This window comes from Crinia signifera, chromosome 4, assembly GCF_055691185.1.
Source record: "Crinia signifera chromosome 4, ASM5569118v1, whole genome shotgun sequence".
Lineage (NCBI taxonomy): Eukaryota > Metazoa > Chordata > Amphibia > Anura > Myobatrachidae > Crinia > Crinia signifera.
In genome coordinates, this window is record NC_139220.1 from 320,155,835 (window position 1) to 320,173,818 (window position 17,984).

The 17,984-nt window shown below is 46.6% G+C and overlaps 1 protein-coding gene across 1 annotated transcript; it reads left to right on the forward strand.

Annotated features, from left to right (window-relative positions):
- The first annotated feature begins 9,624 nt into the window (after window positions 1-9,624).
- LOC146075928 (uncharacterized) lies at window positions 9,625-17,227 on the forward strand. Its single transcript, XM_083185629.1, has one exon. The coding sequence runs from the start codon at window positions 9,772-9,774 to the stop codon at window positions 11,320-11,322; it is 1,551 nt and encodes a 516-aa protein (XP_083041755.1). The 5' UTR covers window positions 9,625-9,771; the 3' UTR covers window positions 11,323-17,227.
- The last annotated feature ends 757 nt before the right edge of the window (window positions 17,228-17,984 follow it).

Below are 17,984 nucleotides of genomic sequence, written 5' to 3' on the forward strand. Positions count from 1 at the left end.
TTTGTAGGGGAAAGAGAAACATTTGCACAATAGATGCACACCAAAGAATGGATTTAGTGTGTTAAAAATTAAATACCTAACACCAAATTAAAATCCATTTATTGGTACAAAACCCATTGCAAGTGGGGACCAAATCCCAAAGAAGTTATACTAGATTCTTTCTCATAGGGGTATTTCTCCAAATAGTGCTGAAAAATAAAGATTTATAAAATATAAATATTCACAGCACTGCCAAATTGTCAAGAGAAACTCTTTTAATGTTAGGAGCTGCACGGGCAGCGCCTCCGCTCGCCCGGCAGTCTCCTCTATTCTTCCGGCGGTTGCCGGGTTACCGCGACGCCGTCGCGTCATCAGCCGGGAGCTTCCGGCAGACGGTCAGGCTGCCGGCGTACAACCCCTTCCTCCCCTGCCGCAGCGGTTGCCAAGGCGACGGAGGACGCCTGGCGGCCGCAGGGAGGAAGGGGTGTGCATGACGCCACACGCAGCGTCAGCATAGCGCTTGGCGCGCTATTTAAACTTGGACACTGGGACACTCAGACGCCGGCTATAGCTCCTGATTTGGCATCCTGAGTGTTTCCGGTTCCAGGCTCCTGCTCACCCGTGGTTCCTGGTTTCCAGTCCCTGCTCCTGGCTGCCTCCAGAAAACCTTGCCTGCGTCTGCCTGCTGATATCTTGGTGTCAGATAAGTTGGGAGACTTCCACTCCTTGCCTCCCTTATTGTCATTTATATTGTGTCAGCTATTGTGTATTGTTACACCTATCAGCAGTTCTTATTACGTCAGCTTATCGTGTATTGTTACACCTGTCATCAGTTCTTATTGCGTCAGCTTATTGTGTATTGTTACACCCGTCAGCAGTTCTTATTGTGTCTACATATTGTGTATTGTTACACCCGTCAGCAGTTCTTATTGTGACAACATACTGTGTATTGTTACACCCGTCAACATCTTGGATTGTGTCAGCATACCGTGTGCTCAGCACCGGGGTACACCTTGTGTATTGAGATACCAGTCAGTTTGGCCACGGTACTTTGTCTGGCCTGCTGCCCACAGCATTAGCACCGCAGGTCCCAGCCCAGTCCGCTATCCACTGACGCCCCCCTCTGCAGGGCAGGGTGGTTCTCGCCTCCTTGGTTTCTTAGGTAGATTTCCCCTTGTTCATCACTGGCCTTGGCGTGTGTGTTGTCCTTAACATAAGACCAGGTGGCATCGAGGTGGGAGCCTGACTAACGGGCTCCCACGAACGCGGCTATTATTGGTGAAGCCTAGCACCCCGCACACACACGTCAACTCCATCTGAGGACAACGGAGTCAGGTTGGCGAGGCTGCCCTGGTCCTGTCATTATCTCCTTCCAGTCAGTGTCACGTGGTGTCTCGCCAGACAGCGTGGCACAGGAGATCCTAACATTATAGCCGGCCAGTACTTCACCTGAACCTCCAGTCAGCCATTATGGATCCGGCCCAGCAGGCTGCTAATCACGCTCTGGCAGGGCAGATGCATACTCTTACTCAAGAGCTTCAGAAATTAACTCTTCGGGTAAACTCACAAGAGGAACGGGTACAAGGGGTCTTATCCTCATCTAGAAACCCAGAACCCAAGCTGAGTCTCCCGGACCGGTTTTCCGGGGAACGTTCCCAGTTTTTTAACTTTAGAGAGTCGTGTAAACTTTATTTCAAACTCCGTCCGGCCTCCTCCGGCGTGGAATCCCAGCGTGTGGGAATGGTCATCTCCCTACTACAAGGAGACCCCCAGACCTGGGCGTTTGGCCTTCCCGCAGGGTCCGAGGCCCTTACCTCTGTGAATGCTTTTTTTTCTGCCATGGGGTTGCTTTACGACGACCCAGACCGTGCTGCCTCAGCTGAAGCCAACCTGAGGGCACTACGGCAGGGTCAGAGTAACGCAGAGGCTTATTGTACCCAATTCAGGAGGTGGGCCATTGATTCTGGTTGGAATGACCCAGCACTCCGTAGCCAATTTCGCATTGGGTTATCTGAGACGTTAAAAGATGCATTGGTCCACTACCCTACTCCGACCTCCCTGGATGAAATTATGGAGTTAGCCATAAAGGTAGATCGGAGGTTCCGGGAACGCCAGAGGGAGAGGGTTTCCGGGGTATATCCCTCCACATCACTGGGGGAGACCTCGGAGGTTGTCGGTGACGAACCCATGCAAATTGGGGCCACACGTTTATCTGCCGCAGAAAAGAATCGTAGGAGGCTGAAGGGTCTCTGTCTGTATTGTGGTGGTCTGTCCATTGAAGGCGGGAAAAGACAGGGCCTAGACTCGATCATTATTCAGGTTTCTGTCACTTATAATAACTGCACTGTCGCTACCACTGCCTTTGTTGATTGCGGTGCAGCCGGCAATTTTATTGACAGGGGGTTGGTTTGTTCCTTGGGGCTCAGACCCATTTCCCTGGTCAATTCGTTGTCGGTTTGTGGCCTGGATGGTCAGCCACTCGCCAACGGCAGTGTTACCGCGTGCACCCCTTCTCTCCAGCTTTCGGTGGGAGCTCTTCATTCCGAAGAGATTTCTTTTTTGTTGTTTCACTGTCCGCTCACGCCACTCGTCCTAGGGTTACCATGGCTTAGGAAGCACAATCCCAGTATCGACTGGACCACAGGAGAAATTGTACGTTGGGGCTCTGCCTGTTCTGATCACTGTCTCTCTCTTCCTCTTCGTCTTGTCCTTCCCGTTTTTTCTTCTTTACCCATACCCTACAGAGACTTTGCCGATGTGTTTTCCAAAAAGGAAGCTGATACGTTGCCCCCTCACCGTCCATTTGATTGTACTATAGACTTAGTTCCCAATGCCAGATTGCCCAAGGGACGTCTATATGCCCTCTCAGAACCTGAATCCCAGGCCATGGATTCATACATAAAAGAGAGTCTCGAGAAGGGATTCATCCGCCCTTCTAAATCTCCTGTAGGTGCAGGGGTTTTTTTTGTTGAAAAGAAAGATGGGTCTTTGCGTCCCTGCATAGACTATAGGGCCTTGAACAAAATTACTGTAAAAAATTCCTATCCGTTACCACTCATCTCTGTTTTGTTTGATCAAATCCGGGAAGCGGTAGTGTTTTCCAAGATTGATCTTAGAGGAGCATATAACCTCATCAGGATTAGAAAGGGAGAGGAGTGGAAGACAGCCTTTAACACACATTCAGGTCACTACGAATATCTTGTGATGCCGTTCGGATTGGCCAACGCTCCTGCAGTTTTTCAGGATTTCATCAATGAAGTACTCCGGCCGTTCCTGGGAGTATTTGCTGTGGTTTACTTAGACGACATTTTGATTTTTTCTAAGTCACTTTCTGAACATCGGCAACACGTCCGCCTGATTCTTCAGAAATTGCGTGAAAATCAATTATATGCCAAACTCGAAAAGTGTGAATTCGAAATTGCTCAAGTCTCTTTTCTGGGTTATGTCATCTCTCCCAAGGGTTTTTCCATGGACCCCAGCAAGGTTCAAGCTATCATGTCCTGGGCTCTTCCTAACAATCTCAAGGCCATCCAAAGATTCTTAGGATTCTCCAATTATTATCGGAGATTCATCCGGTCCTTTTCTGACATTGTTGCCCCCATTGTGGAACTGACTCGCAAGGGAGCCAATCCAGAAATTTGGTCCCCACAGGCCGTTGAGTCCTTTCACCAATTAAAGAAGGCCTTCTGCTCAGCTCCTGTCTTGCATCACCCTGATCCCAGAATTCCTTTTATTGTGGAGGTTGACGCCTCGGATGTAGGGGCTGGAGCTGTCCTTTCTCAGAAGGACATTCGTGATCAGAAGGTTCATCCTTGCGCCTTCTTCTCCCGTAAGTTCTCCTCAGCTGAAAGGAACTATGATGTCGGGAATCGTGAATTGTTGGCCATTAAGTGGGCATTTGAGGAGTGGCGTCATTGGTTAGAAGGGGCCAAACACATCATCACTGTGATTACCGACCATAAAAACTTAGCCTACATCGAATCTGCTAAGCGATTAAACCCACGACAAGCCCGGTGGGCGTTGTTCTTTACCAGGTTTCAATTTATCATTACGTTCAGACCCGGCCCCAAAAATGTCAAAGCTGATGCTTTATCTCGTAGTTTCCAGACTTGTCAGAGCACTGGACTCAAAGATACGCCCATTGTCCCGTCTTCTGTCATTTTTGCGGGTCTGACTCAGGACTTGGCCTCCCGTGTCCTGGCTTCTCAGCCTTCTGCTCCTCAGGGGACTCCACATAATAGACTGTTTATTCCCAAACACCTCAGAAATTTGGTCCTCAAGGATTTTCATTCCAGTAGGGTCACTGGACACCCTGGCGTTACCAAGACCCTGGAGCACTTGTCTAGGGCGGTTTGGTGGCCCACCATAAAACAGGATGTTGCTCTGTTTATCTCTTCTTGTCCGGTATGTGCTCGACATAAATCTCCCAGGTCATCACCAGTGGGTACTCTTCTGCCATTGTTCATTCCCGAAAGGCCATGGTCCCATATTTCTATGGACTTCATTGTCGACCTTCCTTCTTCTTCTCGTTTTACCACCATTTGGGTCACGGTCGACCGCTTTAGCAAGATGGCACATTTTATTCCCTTGCGTAAACTTCCCACTGCTAAAGAGTTGGCACAACTCTTTATCTCGCATATTTTCAGACTCCATGGCCTTCCCTTGGATATTGTGTCTGACAGGGGATCTCAGTTTGTGGCCAGGTTCTGGAGAAGTTTTTGTTCCGGTTTAGGAATACAGGTCAGTCTTTCCTCCGGGCATCACCCACAGTCCAACGGGCAGACCGAAAGGGTCAACCAAGCATTGGAGCAATATTTACGCTGTTTCGTCTCCAAATGTCAGAGCAATTGGGCCGAACTGGTACCTTTAGCAGAATTTGCTTATAACAACTCGTATCATGCGGCCTCCAAAAGCTCGCCTTTTTTGTGTAATTTCGGGTTCCATCCCAAGTGCAACTCCTTCTTTGTTCCGAGGGATTCCTCTCGGCCGCCCTTCTCCACAGTGTCCTTCCTTAGGAAGTCGTGGCAAAAGGTTCATTTGGCTCTGAGGCAATCTTCAGCACGTTCAAAAAATTTTTTTGACAAACATAGGAGACCATGTTTTTTCCAAGTGGGGCAAAAGGTGTGGTTGTCTACTCGCCACATTAAGCTGCGCCAGAGATGTCCCAAATTAGGGCCCAGGTTCATCGGTCCATTTTTGATCACTGCTCAAGTCAATCCGGTGGCATTTAGGTTGCAGCTCCCTAGAGCACTACGGATCAATAATGTCTTTCATTGCTCTCTTCTTAAACCAGCCTCGAAGGCTTCCCAATCAAGGCCTGCTTCCAACCGCGAACCAGTCCTCATTCAAGGGCACAAAGAATTCATAGTAGAACAGATATTGGATTCCAAGGTTGTTCGGGGTCAACTGAAATTTTTGGTCCATTGGAAGGGGTTCGGAGAAGAAGAGAGGTCTTGGGTGCCTGAGCGATTGTTACATGCACCCAGGCTCAAAGCAGAGTTCTTTAAGACCTTCCCATTCAAACCTGGTTGTAAGGGTTCGGTGACCCCTCCTCAAGGGGGGGGTACTGTTAGGAGCTGCACGGGCAGCGCCTCCGCTCGCCCGGCAGTCTCCTCTATTCTTCCGGCGGTTGCCGGGTTACCGCGACGCCGTCGCGTCATCAGCCGGGAGCTTCCGGCAGACGGTCAGGCTGCCGGCGTACAACCCCTTCCTCCCCTGCCGCAGCGGTTGCCAAGGCGACGGAGGACGCCTGGCGGCCGCAGGGAGGAAGGGGTGTGCATGACGCCACACGCAGCGTCAGCATAGCGCTTGGCGCGCTATTTAAACTTGGACACTGGGACACTCAGACGCCGGCTATAGCTCCTGATTTGGCGTCCTGAGTGTTTCCGGTTCCAGGCTCCTGCTCACCCGTGGTTCCTGGTTTCCAGTCCCTGCTCCTGGCTGCCTCCAGAAAACCTTGCCTGCGTCTGCATGCTGATATCTTGGTGTCAGATAAGTTGGGAGACTTCCACTCCTTGCCTCCCTTATTGTCATTTATATTGTGTCAGCTATTGTGTATTGTTACACCTATCAGCAGTTCTTATTACGTCAGCTTATCGTGTATTGTTACACCTGTCATCAGTTCTTATTGCGTCAGCTTATTGTGTATTGTTACACCTGTCAGCAGTTCTTATTGTGACAACATACTGTGTATTGTTACACCCGTCAACATCTTGGATTGTGTCAGCATACCGTGTGCTCAGCACCGGGGTACACCTTGTGTATTGAGATACCAGTCAGTTTGGCCACGGTACTTTGTCTGGCCTGCTGCCCACAGCATTAGCACCGCAGGTCCCAGCCCAGTCCGCTATCCACTGACGCCCCCCTCTGCAGGGCAGGGTGGTTCTCGCCTCCTTGGTTTCTTAGGTAGATTTCCCCTTGTTCATCACTGGCCTTGGCGTGTGTGTTGTCCTTAACATAAGACCAGGTGGCATCGAGGTGGGAGCCTGACTAACGGGCTCCCACGAACGCGGCTATTATTGGTGAAGCCTAGCACCCCGCACACACACGTCAACTCCATCTGAGGACAACGGAGTCAGGTTGGCGAGGCTGCCCTGGTCCTGTCATTATCTCCTTCCAGTCAGTGTCACGTGGTGTCTCGCCAGACAGCGTGGCACAGGAGATCCTAACATTTAATCCCTAAAAACACTATTGCTTTCTTGTGTGCATTTGCACTTCACATTATATGTTGTGTGTATGTATGTCTAAAAAGTTTTAACCTCTGAAAATATTTTCACAAGCCGCAGAAGGAGGTCATCCTGTGCAATCCTATGTGTTAAAAGTTTGCCCAGGACAGTGTCCTCTCTTCTTTTTATTCAAATTAACTAATAAAAGTTTAAGTTCTAAAACAGTAACAAACCAAAAATTTCTTCTTCAAATATCTTTCTCCTTTGGTGTGCATCTATTGTGCAAATCTTTCTCTTTCCCCTACAAACTATTGTCCTAACCTTTGCCCGGATAGCACCCCCGCCAGATTATTTTCAATAAAGGCAGCCCAAATACATACAAATCCCTAAAATTACTAAAGGGATATGACCCAGTTGTGTGCGGACCTCCAATCCCCCCTCCCCTCTCTCCCTCATTGATTGGGTACCAGGGGACAGGAAGAAACTTGGTCTCCTCTGCAACACAATCCCAGATGCACAGCAAGGACACCGACTTCAGGCTTGCACCAGAAGCTGACAGGCAAAACAGAATAGGACAGGCTACACAAGGAAAATCACCGGCGTCTGGGTAAAAGGCAGCATGGGAGATAAAGGGCAATCACAATAGCCAAGGCACAATAGCAGCATGGGAGATAAACTCCCAATCACAATAGCCAAGGCAAACAAGCCCCCTTATCAAGGAGACTTACTACAGGTATGTAGCCTGACACACCAGGCCCAGAGCTAATTGGTTTAATTAAGCAACAGCTGTGCTCCACCTTGAGGACAACAAGTAACAGTATAGGAAGGGAAGGATTGTCACAAGCTCTAAATGAATAAAGGTGATATGTTTTTATTATTCAAAAGACCAACATAGGACCTAATTAGGCTCTGGTACCGCTAGGGTGCTTGGTTGGTTGGAGGTGCTCCCAAAATAGTTCAGCAATAAAGTTAACAGAAAAAAAAGGACATCAAAGGGAGTTGGGACTTGAGAGCCAGGAGGGAGCTCACCTCTGTCTGTGCTGCTGGCGCTGCTGCCTGAGGCTGGTTTCACACACTCCGGCTCCTGCCGGACGGTGATATCCCGCAAGACCAGGGAGCCGTGCCGCACACATTAGTTGTGAATGGACACTATTGTGTCCATTCACACGGGGCGGCCACGACCCGGCCGCACGGTTGCAGCCGGATCCCGCCACTGGAAGGGACGGCTGCCGGGCTGTGGCCATCCCTTCCATTATAAACTAGTGTGTGCGGCACGGCTCCCTGGCCGTACGGGATTTCACCGTCCGGCAGGAGCCGGAGTGTGTGAAACCAGCCTAATGCAGCCAGTGTGATAGTGTACTGGCAGCCGGCAGCCACAGAGCCTGAACAGCAGCGGGGATGTACTGCAGGGAGGGCGCATCTCATGGCCGGCGCCTCCCTGCACGCAGGTAACACTGTAAGTGACAGAACCGCGGGAGCAGCTGCGTGCGGCTGCACATGCGCACCAGCCCTCCCGCGGACATTTTTACTATTGGCTGCTTATATTACTTCTACTTAATGATGCTGGCCACAGCCATATTTGTTTAAGGAAAACTGCTGCGGCCGCGGCTGTGCGGTCCGCGGCCCAGCCAGGGGGGGTGAGCAGCCACTTTATGTCAATTATGGGCCGGCCCACCGGGAAATGTCCCGGTTTCCCGGCATGCCAATCCGCCCATGTTGGAGGGGGTGGTATGTGGTGTGGTCAAGGGTGTTTGTGAATTGTTTCTGGCTTGTGCGCAGGCATATCTTTCTAGCTGGGCTGCGGCTGTGCTATTGCAGATTTTCCCCAGTATAACTGCCAAATGTGGTGCTGGTGTCTCCATTCACACACACAAAATATCAGTATTACATTTCTGTGCCAGGGGACTTGGCTATCTTAATCTATGTCACTCCACAATGATGCTACAGTTGCTTTATGCAGTTCTATTTTAATGGCAAGCTGAATTCTACAGTTTAGATACATGAAGGGCTTTAGGAGCCAGCACAATCTCGCTGGCAATCTCCCTTGGCAACAAATACAATGTCCCACTCTGTCCAGATGGTACAACACAGAGCCCTCTAGCCCTCTGGTAACTGAGCCAACACTAAACTGATCTTAAACGCTGACAATAAACACAGACTATGCAGTTTAAGAATAAAGGATCAGGTAAAGACGCAACTTATGCCCCGCAGCAGCCTCTTGGTAATAACACCTTCTCCTGCGGACTACAACAGCCCACTACTTCCAGGTGTCTGACGCTGTCTCCTGCTGGCATGACCACCTAGCTCCTTACAGAATTAAGGTTCCTGGCGGCTGGTAAGCAATGTGCTCATGCAGCCTCACAGATGACCACTGGGCCCTCGGCTCCCATGAATGGCAGCTCGGTGGAGCGTTACACAGCAGCGGGTGCAGGTATTGTCTGCTTTACCCTCACGTCGATGTCTGCCGGTGCTTCCCGCCCTGCAGCTTTCAGGATGGGAATATCAGCCAGGGAGCTCTTGCTTCTACTCCAGGACAGGCCAACCTGTGGCTCTCCAGATGTGGTAAAACTACAAATCCCAGCATGCCTTGCCCCAGTTTTAACACTCCCTTATAGCAAAACTGTGGCAAGGCATGATGGGATTTGTAGTTTCACAACATCTGCAGAGCCACAGGTTGGCCAGGCCTGTTCTACTCCCACGCTGCCAAGGTCATGCCCCTAGCGCTTTGCATAGAATTTTAATAAAAAGATGCTCGGCTCTTACAATCCCGCTATAGCATGGCAGGACTAGAAGGACTGTTTAACGCACAAGGAGGCTGGATGTATGTGGACACATCTGTACACGAATATATAATCAGTGACTGATACTTGTTATTGTGTATAAATATATCTCTTATACAATAAAAGTAGTGTTATCCTGATAACCATTATGCTTTTATATATTAACTTTCCTACAGGACATATAAGGAGCAGGATTCTAACTAAGACGACGTGGAAAGGGACATTGTTCTCCGATCAAGCCAACTAAATACATCATATCTCCTTAAACCTCAGGAGGAGGAACAAAAGCAATTTTATTTTCTGGATAGAAGAAACCTTCAGCAACTAATTTGTTTCTTACCTCATACATGATGAGTCTCACAGGAGAGAAACCACATGTGTGCTCTGAGTGTGACAAAGGCTTTACATATAAATCACATCTTCTCAGACATCAGAGGAGTCACACCGGAGAGAGACCATATAAATGTTCTGAATGCAGCAAATGTTTTTCCCAGATGGTTAAGCTTGTCAAACATCAGAGGAGTCACACAGGAGAGAAGCCATATAAATGTCCTGAATGCAGCAAATCTTTTTCTGATAAGTCAATGCTTGTTATACATCAGAGGAGTCACACAGGAGAGAAGCCATATAAATGTTCTGAATGCAGCAAATGTTTTTCCCGGAAGTCACAGCTTGTTATACATCAGAGGAGTCACACAGGAGAGAAGCCATATAAATGTTCTGAATGCAGCAAATGTTTTTCTCAGAAGTGGCATCTTGTCCTACATCAGAGAAGTCACACAGGAGAGAAACCATATCAATGTTCTGAATGCTGCAAATGTTTTTCACATAAGTCACATCTTACCGTACATCAGAGGAGTCACACAGGAGAGAAGCCATATAAATGTTCTGAATGCAGCAAATGTTTTTCCAAGAAGTCAAATCTTGTCCTACATCAGAGGATTCACACAGGAGAGATTCCATATAAATGTTCTGAATGCAGCAAATGTTTTTCACATAAGTCACATCTTACCGTACATCAGAGGAGTCACACAGGAGAGAAGCCATATAAATGTTCTAAATGCTGCAAATGTTTTCCCAAGAAGTCACAGCTTGTCATACATCAGAGGAGTCACACAGGAGAGAAGCCATATAAATGCTCTGAATGCAGCAAATGTTTTTCACATAAGTCAGATCTTACCGTACATCAGAGGAGTCACACAGGAGAGAAGCAATATAAATGTTCTGAATGCTGCAAATGTTTTCCCAAGAAGTCAGAGCTTGTTATACATCAGAGGAGTCACACAGGAGAGAAGCCATATAAATGCTCTGAATGCAGAAAATGTTTTTCCAATAAGTCAAATCTTGTCCGACATCAGAGGAGTCACACAGGAGAGAAACCATATAAATGTTCTGAATGCAGCAAATGTTTTTCCAATAAGTCACATCTTGTCCGACATCAGAGGAGTCACACAGGAGAGAAGCCATATAAATGTTCTGAATGCAGCAAATGTTTTCTACAGAAGTCACAGCTTGTCCTACATCAGAGGAGTCACACAGGAGAGAAGCCATATAAATGTTCTGAATGCAGCAAATGTTTTCTACAGAAGTCACATCTTGTCCGACATCAGAGGAGTCACACAGGAGAGAAACCATATAAATGTTCTGAATGCAGCAAATGTTTTTCCAATAAGTCACATCTTGTCCGACATCAGAGGAGTCACACAGGAGAGAAGCCATATAAATGTTCTGAATGCAGCAAATGTTTTCTACAGAAGTCACAGCTTGTCCTACATCAGAGGAGTCACACAGGAGAGAAGCCATATAAATGTTCTGAATGCAGCAACTGTTTTTCCCAGAAGACACAGCTTGTTATACATCAGAGGAGTCACACAGAAGAGAAACTAAAAATGCTGTGAATGCAGGTAGAGTGTTACTAGAAAGACAATACTTATTAATCCCTTGAGTCACTCTGAGGGCCTGAATGCAGCGTATTTCACATATAATTAGGGTAACTTGTAACACCACAATGCAATGCAATACATGCAATGGATACAATTTTTTCCTAGTGTGAGAAGTGTTTTTTTAAAAATCAGTCCTGATAGTCTGGAGCGGTCTGACAAGTGGATTTGGGGCACTTTTTCCCTGGGACGAAATGTCTGTTAGGAACTAGAGCTGCAACATAACAACATTCAGTGATGATGGGGCTGCTGGTACTGAGCTCTGTAATATACAGCTGTTCTGCTGGTGCCGGTACTGAGCTCTGTAATATACAGCTGTTCTGCTGGTGTAGGTACTGAGCTCTGTAATAAACAGCTGTTCTCCTGGTGCAGGTACTGAGCTATGTAATATACAGCTGTTCTGCTGGTGCCGGTGCTGAGCTGTGTAATATACAGCTGTTCTGCTGGTGCTGGTACTAAGCTCTGTAATATACAGCTGTTCTCCTGGTGCAGGTACTGAGCTCTGTAATATACAGCTGTTCTCCTGGTGCAGGTACTGAGCACTGTAATATACAGCTGTTCTCCTGGTGCAGATACTGAGCTCTGTAATATACAGCTGCTCTGCTTATGCTGGTACTGAGCTGTGTAATATACAGCTGTTCTGCTGGTGCCGGTACTGAGCTCTGTAATATACAGCTGTTCTGCTGGTACTGAGCTCTGTAATATACAGCTGTTCTACTGGTGCCGGTACTGAGCTCTGTAATATACAGCTGTTCTGCTGGTGCTGGTACTAAGCTCTGTAATATACAGCTGTGCTGCTGGTGCTGGTACTGAGCTTTGTAATATACAGCTGTTCTGCGGATGCTGGTACTGAGCTCTGTAATATACAGCTGTTCTGCTGGTACTGATCTCTGTAATATACAGCTGTTCTACTGGTGCCTGTACTGAGCTCTGTAATATACAGCTGTTCTGCTGATGCTGGTACTGAGCTGTGTAATATACAGCTGTACTACTGGTGCCGGTACTGAGCTCTGTAATATACAGCTGTTCTGCTGGTGCTGGTACCAAGCACTGTAATATACAGCTGTTCTGCTGGTACTGATCTCTGTAATATACAGCTGTTCTGCTGGTGCCGGCACTGAGCTCTGTAATATACAGCTGTACTGCTGGTGCCGGTACTCAGCTCTGTAATATACATCTGATCTGCTGGTGCTGGTACTGAGCTCTGTAATATACATCTGTTCTCCTGGTGCAGGTACTGAGCTCTGTAATATACAGCTGTACTGCTGGTGCCGGTACTGAGCTGTGTAATATACATCTGTTCTGCTGGTGCTGGTACTGAGCTCTGTAATATACAGCTGTTCTCCTGGTACAGGTACTGAGCTCTGTAATATACAGCTGTACTGCTGATGCCGGTACTGAGCTCTGTAATATACAGCTGTTCTGCTGGTGCTGGTACCGAGCTCTGTAATATACAGCTGTTCTGCTGGTACTGATCTCTGTAATATACAGCTGTTCTGCTGGTGCCGGCACTGAGCTCTGTAATATACAGCTGTACTGCTGGTGCCGGTACTCAGCTCTGTAATATACATCTGATCTGCTGGTGCTGGTACTGAGCTCTGTAATATACAGCTGTTCTCCTGGTACAGGTACTGAGCTCTGTAATATACAGCTGTACTGCTGATGCCGGTACTGAGCTCTGTAATATACAGATGTTCTGCTGATGCCGGTACTGGTATTGAGCTCTATAATATACAGCTGTTCTGCAGGAGCCGGTACTGAGCTCTGTAATATACAGCTGTTCTGCCTGTGCCGGTACTGAGCTCTGTAATATACAGCTGTTCCACTGGTGCTGGTACTGAGATCTGTAATATACAGCTGTTCTGCTAGTGTAGGTACTGAGCTATGTAATATACAGCTGTTCTACTGGTGCTAGTACTGAGATCTATAATATACAGCTGTTCTGCTGGTGCCGGTACTGAGCTGTGTAATATACAGCTGTTCTGCTGGGGCCGGTACTGAGCTCTGTAATATACAGCTGTTCTGCTGGTGTCAGTACTGAGCTCTGTAATATACAGCTGTTCCACTGGTGCTGGTACTGAGATCTGTAATTTACAGCTGTTCTGCTAGTGTAGGTACTGAGCTCTGTAATATACAGCTGTTCTGCTAGTGTAGGTACTGAGCTCTGTAATATACAGCTGTTCTACTGGTGCTAGTACTGAGATCTATAATATACAGCTGTTCTGCTGGTGCTGGTACTAAGCTCTGTAATATACAGCTGTACTGCTGGTGCTGGTACTGAGCTCTGTAATATACAGCTGTTCTGCTGGTGCCGGTACTGAGATGTGTAATATACAGCTGTTCTGCTGGTTCCGGTACTAGATGTGTAATATACAGCTGTTCTGCTGGTGCCGGTTCTGAGATGTGTAATATACAGCTGTACTACTGGTGCCGGTACGGAGATGTGTAATATACAGCTGTTCTGCTGGTGCCGGTACTGAGCTCTGTAATATACAGCTGTTCTGCTGGTGCTGGTACTGAGATGTGTAATATACAGCTGTTCTGCTAGTTCCGGTACTGAGATGTGTAATATACAGCTGTTCTGCTGGTGCCGGTACTGAGATGTGTAATATACAGCTGTACTACTGGTGCTGGTAATGAGATGTGTAATATACAGCTGTTCTGCTGGTGCCGGTACTAGATGTGTAATATACAGCTGTTCTGCTGGTTCCGGTACTGAGATGTCTAATATACAGCTGTTCTGCTGGTGCCGGTACTGAGATGTGTAATATACAACTGTTCTGCTGGTTCCGGTACTGAGATGTGTAATATACAGCTGTTCTGCTGGTTCCGGTACTGAGATGTGTAATATACAGCTGTTCTGCTGGTTCCGGTACTGAGATGTGTAATATACAGCTGTTCTGCTGGTGCCGGTACTAGATGTGTAATATACAGCTGTTCTGCTGGTGCCGGTACGGAGATGTGTAATATACAGCTTTTCTACTGGTGCCGGTACTGAGCTCTGTAATATACAGCTGTTCTGCTGGTTCCGGTACTGAGATGTGTAATATACAGCTGTTCTGCTGGTGCCGCTACGGAGATGTGTAATATACAGCTGTTCTGCTGGTTCCGGTACTGAGATGTGTAATATACAGCTGTTCTGCTGGTTCCGGTACTGAGATGTGTAATATACAGCTGTTCTGCTGGTTCCGGTACTGAGATGTGTAATATACAGCTGTTCTGCTGGTGCCGGTACTAGATGTGTAATATACAGCTGTTCTGCTGGTGCCGGTACGGAGATGTGTAATATACAGCTGTTCTACTCTTGTCGGTACTGAGCTCTGTAATATACAGCTGTTCTGCTGGTTCCGGTACTGAGATGTGTAATATACAGCTGTTCTGCTGGTGCCGCTACGGAGATGTGTAATATACAGCTGTTCTGCTGGTTCCGGTACTGAGATGTGTAATATACAGCTGTTTTGCTGGTTCCGGTACTGAGCTGTGTAATATACAGCTGTTCTGCTGGTTCCGGTACTGAGATGTGTAATATACAGCTTGTGGAAGTTGAGTTTGCACATCTATGTTGCTAATGTCTCGCGATCATCATGTACGTCATTTAAATAGCAGTTTTCGTAGTTTAGCTTAATGAAAGAATCAGAAATTGATTAATGGCGATCGTGATGCATTACTTACAAATCATTGTGATATTCCTAACACATTCACATTATGTATTTTCATAAATGTTAGGATATTGCAGTCCCCATATTATTGTTTGATATTGTTAGAATCACCGTCACAGACGCAACCTCACTAGACCACCTGTTTTCATTAAGACTTGTCAAAGACCCACAGGCACGCCTTCTGTTCTACATGCAAAGATGGGATTTAGGCCCAGGAAATAGGAAAATGATACCAACACTGACAGTGATTGTGGGGGTAGCAAATAAGCTAATATTATACCACTGGATCAAGCGATCAGCGCCGCCCATAAGGGAACTGAAAACCCTGATTCTAAGAATGATATATATGGAAAGGAAAGCTACTCTCCCGGGTATAGAAATGGGTATTATTAAATTCCACAAAAAATGGGGATTATATAGCGTAGTGTAAGAGAGAATGTGATGCGGCTGTACGATAACACCACCTGGGCAATAAGGAGGCAGATGGAACAGCTTGAGGTGAACAGTATGACATTTTGATGGCAGTACTTATAGGCAATTATGAATAATAAGGGTTAGAAGGCAATGAGTCCCCCGTGTTTGATGTGTCCCTTGTCCTTATGTGTGATCCTATGTAGTTTTGTTTGTGGTAGAGAAGGACAATTATAGAAATGTGGTCAGGGGAAAGTAGCATAAGGATTAAAATATAAAGAAATACATGCAAATAAGGTTTCTTTTTTATAAGTTAAGAATTAACATGGGGATGAGACCAGCATTCATGTACTGGGAGTATCTATCCTTTTACAGCACTGAAAGAAACAAGTAATAAAGGGGGGTAAAAATATACTGCATCATACCCTCCAACTGTACCGATTTAGCCGGTACAGTACCATTTTTTTACGGTCTGTACCAGCTAAAAATGGATGTACCGATTGTACCGGTATTTATCTGCCAGAGGCAATGGAGTCGCCATTGTCTCCATTGTCTCTGGAGTCCGGCTCCTGGGGTCAAAGAAAGGAGGAGCGGAGCTTTAACAGCATCCACTGTTGCTCCCGCTCCGTGACTGTGGGTGCCGGTTTCTGGTCGTGGGCGTGATGACCACAGGGGGGCTGGGTGGCTGTGACGCTGACTGGGCCTGGGCTCAAGTGTCTGGTCGCTGGCGTGACGTGTCTTCTGCCCGCGACCTTAATAGAGGGGCCGGGTGCCGGCCAGGAACCTTGCCTGCCTCCCGAGTATGACTCCATCCATTATCTACAGTGCGCAGCGCAGCTCCTCCCCTCCAGGAACTTCAAGATCCCAGGCTGGCAGGCTTTATTTTAAAAGAGCTGGCGGCCGGATGAAGAAGCACTCTCTTCCTCCCACGCACCCACCAGCAAGCAGTGCCTGCAGTGTTGCTGTGCGTGTGGTAGATGTGGATGGTGGGGGGTGCAAAAATGCCCAGTGAACATTCGAAAAGGGGGTGTGGCCACACCCACTTTATCCAAGGCCACGCCCCCTTCTCGAATGTGTACCGATTTCTACCCTTAAAATGTTGGAGGGTATGCTGCATCCAAATAAAACCCAAGGAAATTATATGAAATAGAAGAAGATGGAAATTCGGGGGGGGGGATAGGAGGCGGGGGGAGGTAATGGGAAGTACACAAGCAATAAAATAGTATTGTACACAGAGGGTGTCACATCGTATTAGGAGGAAATGTAGAGAGCACCACTCTAGAAAACACATAGGGCAGTATTCAATGAGGCCAATTCGCCATGTTTCACAGCGAATTCATTGGAAGGTGATTTTTTGGGTCAGAAAGTGAATCACCCTATTCAACGTGCACTTTTCGCCATCTTTCTAAGTGATTTTCGTTGTGTGTCACCGTGTAGCAAATCGCCATCTTTTCATGGTGAAGTAGAAAGTGAACTTTTAAAATAAAGTTTTTTGTTGTTTTTTTTACATTTGGTGTAAAAAAATCCGGAATTTTATTCTGTAAAGGGACATGCTATATTTATTCATGTGCTTATAGCAGTTTGAGAACCACTGTATTAGTCGATATGATAAAAATATCGGAGGAGGCTCCTCATCAAAATATCAAAGTATCCTTAGAAGGATAAAACCCCAGATATGAATGCGGTTACTAAACCATGTGGATATATATAAACATGTTTATAAAGGATAAAGACAGAAATTGGAGTTAGAGGAAAGAGGAGTAAAATTGCGAATAATGTGAATATTATGTTTTTGTGAGTTAAATTTCAATGTGATGAAACAAGCAGGAACCATGAACTGTAAATGTCCTTTCTATGTTTATATGTGGAAAAATGCAAGAAAATAAAATGTTATAACAAAAAAAAAAATCTCACTAGATCAATATTAATATCCATAAAGGTACAGCTCCGGAGATATCAAATAAACTGGTGTGTGTATATATATATATATATATATATATATATATATATATATATATATATATATATATATATATATATATATATATATATACACACAGTGCTATTTTTGTAGGAAAATAGGTTCAGGAACTGTGGGCGGGGCAGAAAGTGGGCTGCGATGTGGGAGGAGCTACAAAAGGGGCGGGGCATTACATAAAAAAACTACATATAATTCCTCCCAACAGTGGCTGTAACTTAACAATCCCCAGCAGTAAAGTGGACAATATGCTCGCGCCTTAGGCACGCGCTCAAAAAACAGGGGTGTAGCCTCACTGCAAGGGGCACAGCATTGCAGGAAAAGACTACTTTATACCGCAGTTCTGCATTATGTTGCAACCAGTGTTATGTTACTGCCACTGGCCCATTATACATATGTCCCACTCCGTAACGCTTATTATACATATGCCACACACAGAGATTCCCATTATACATATGCCACACACAGAGATTCCCATTATACATATTCCACACACCGTGATGCCCAATAATACATATGCCACACACCGTGATGCCCATTATACATATGCCACACACCGTGATGCCCAATTG

Bases quoted from the DNA above. Each gene is read 5' to 3' on its own strand.
- LOC146075928 (XM_083185629.1), top strand. From the start codon at position 9,772: ATGATGAGTCTCACAGGAGAGAAACCACATGTGTGCTCTGAGTGTGAC.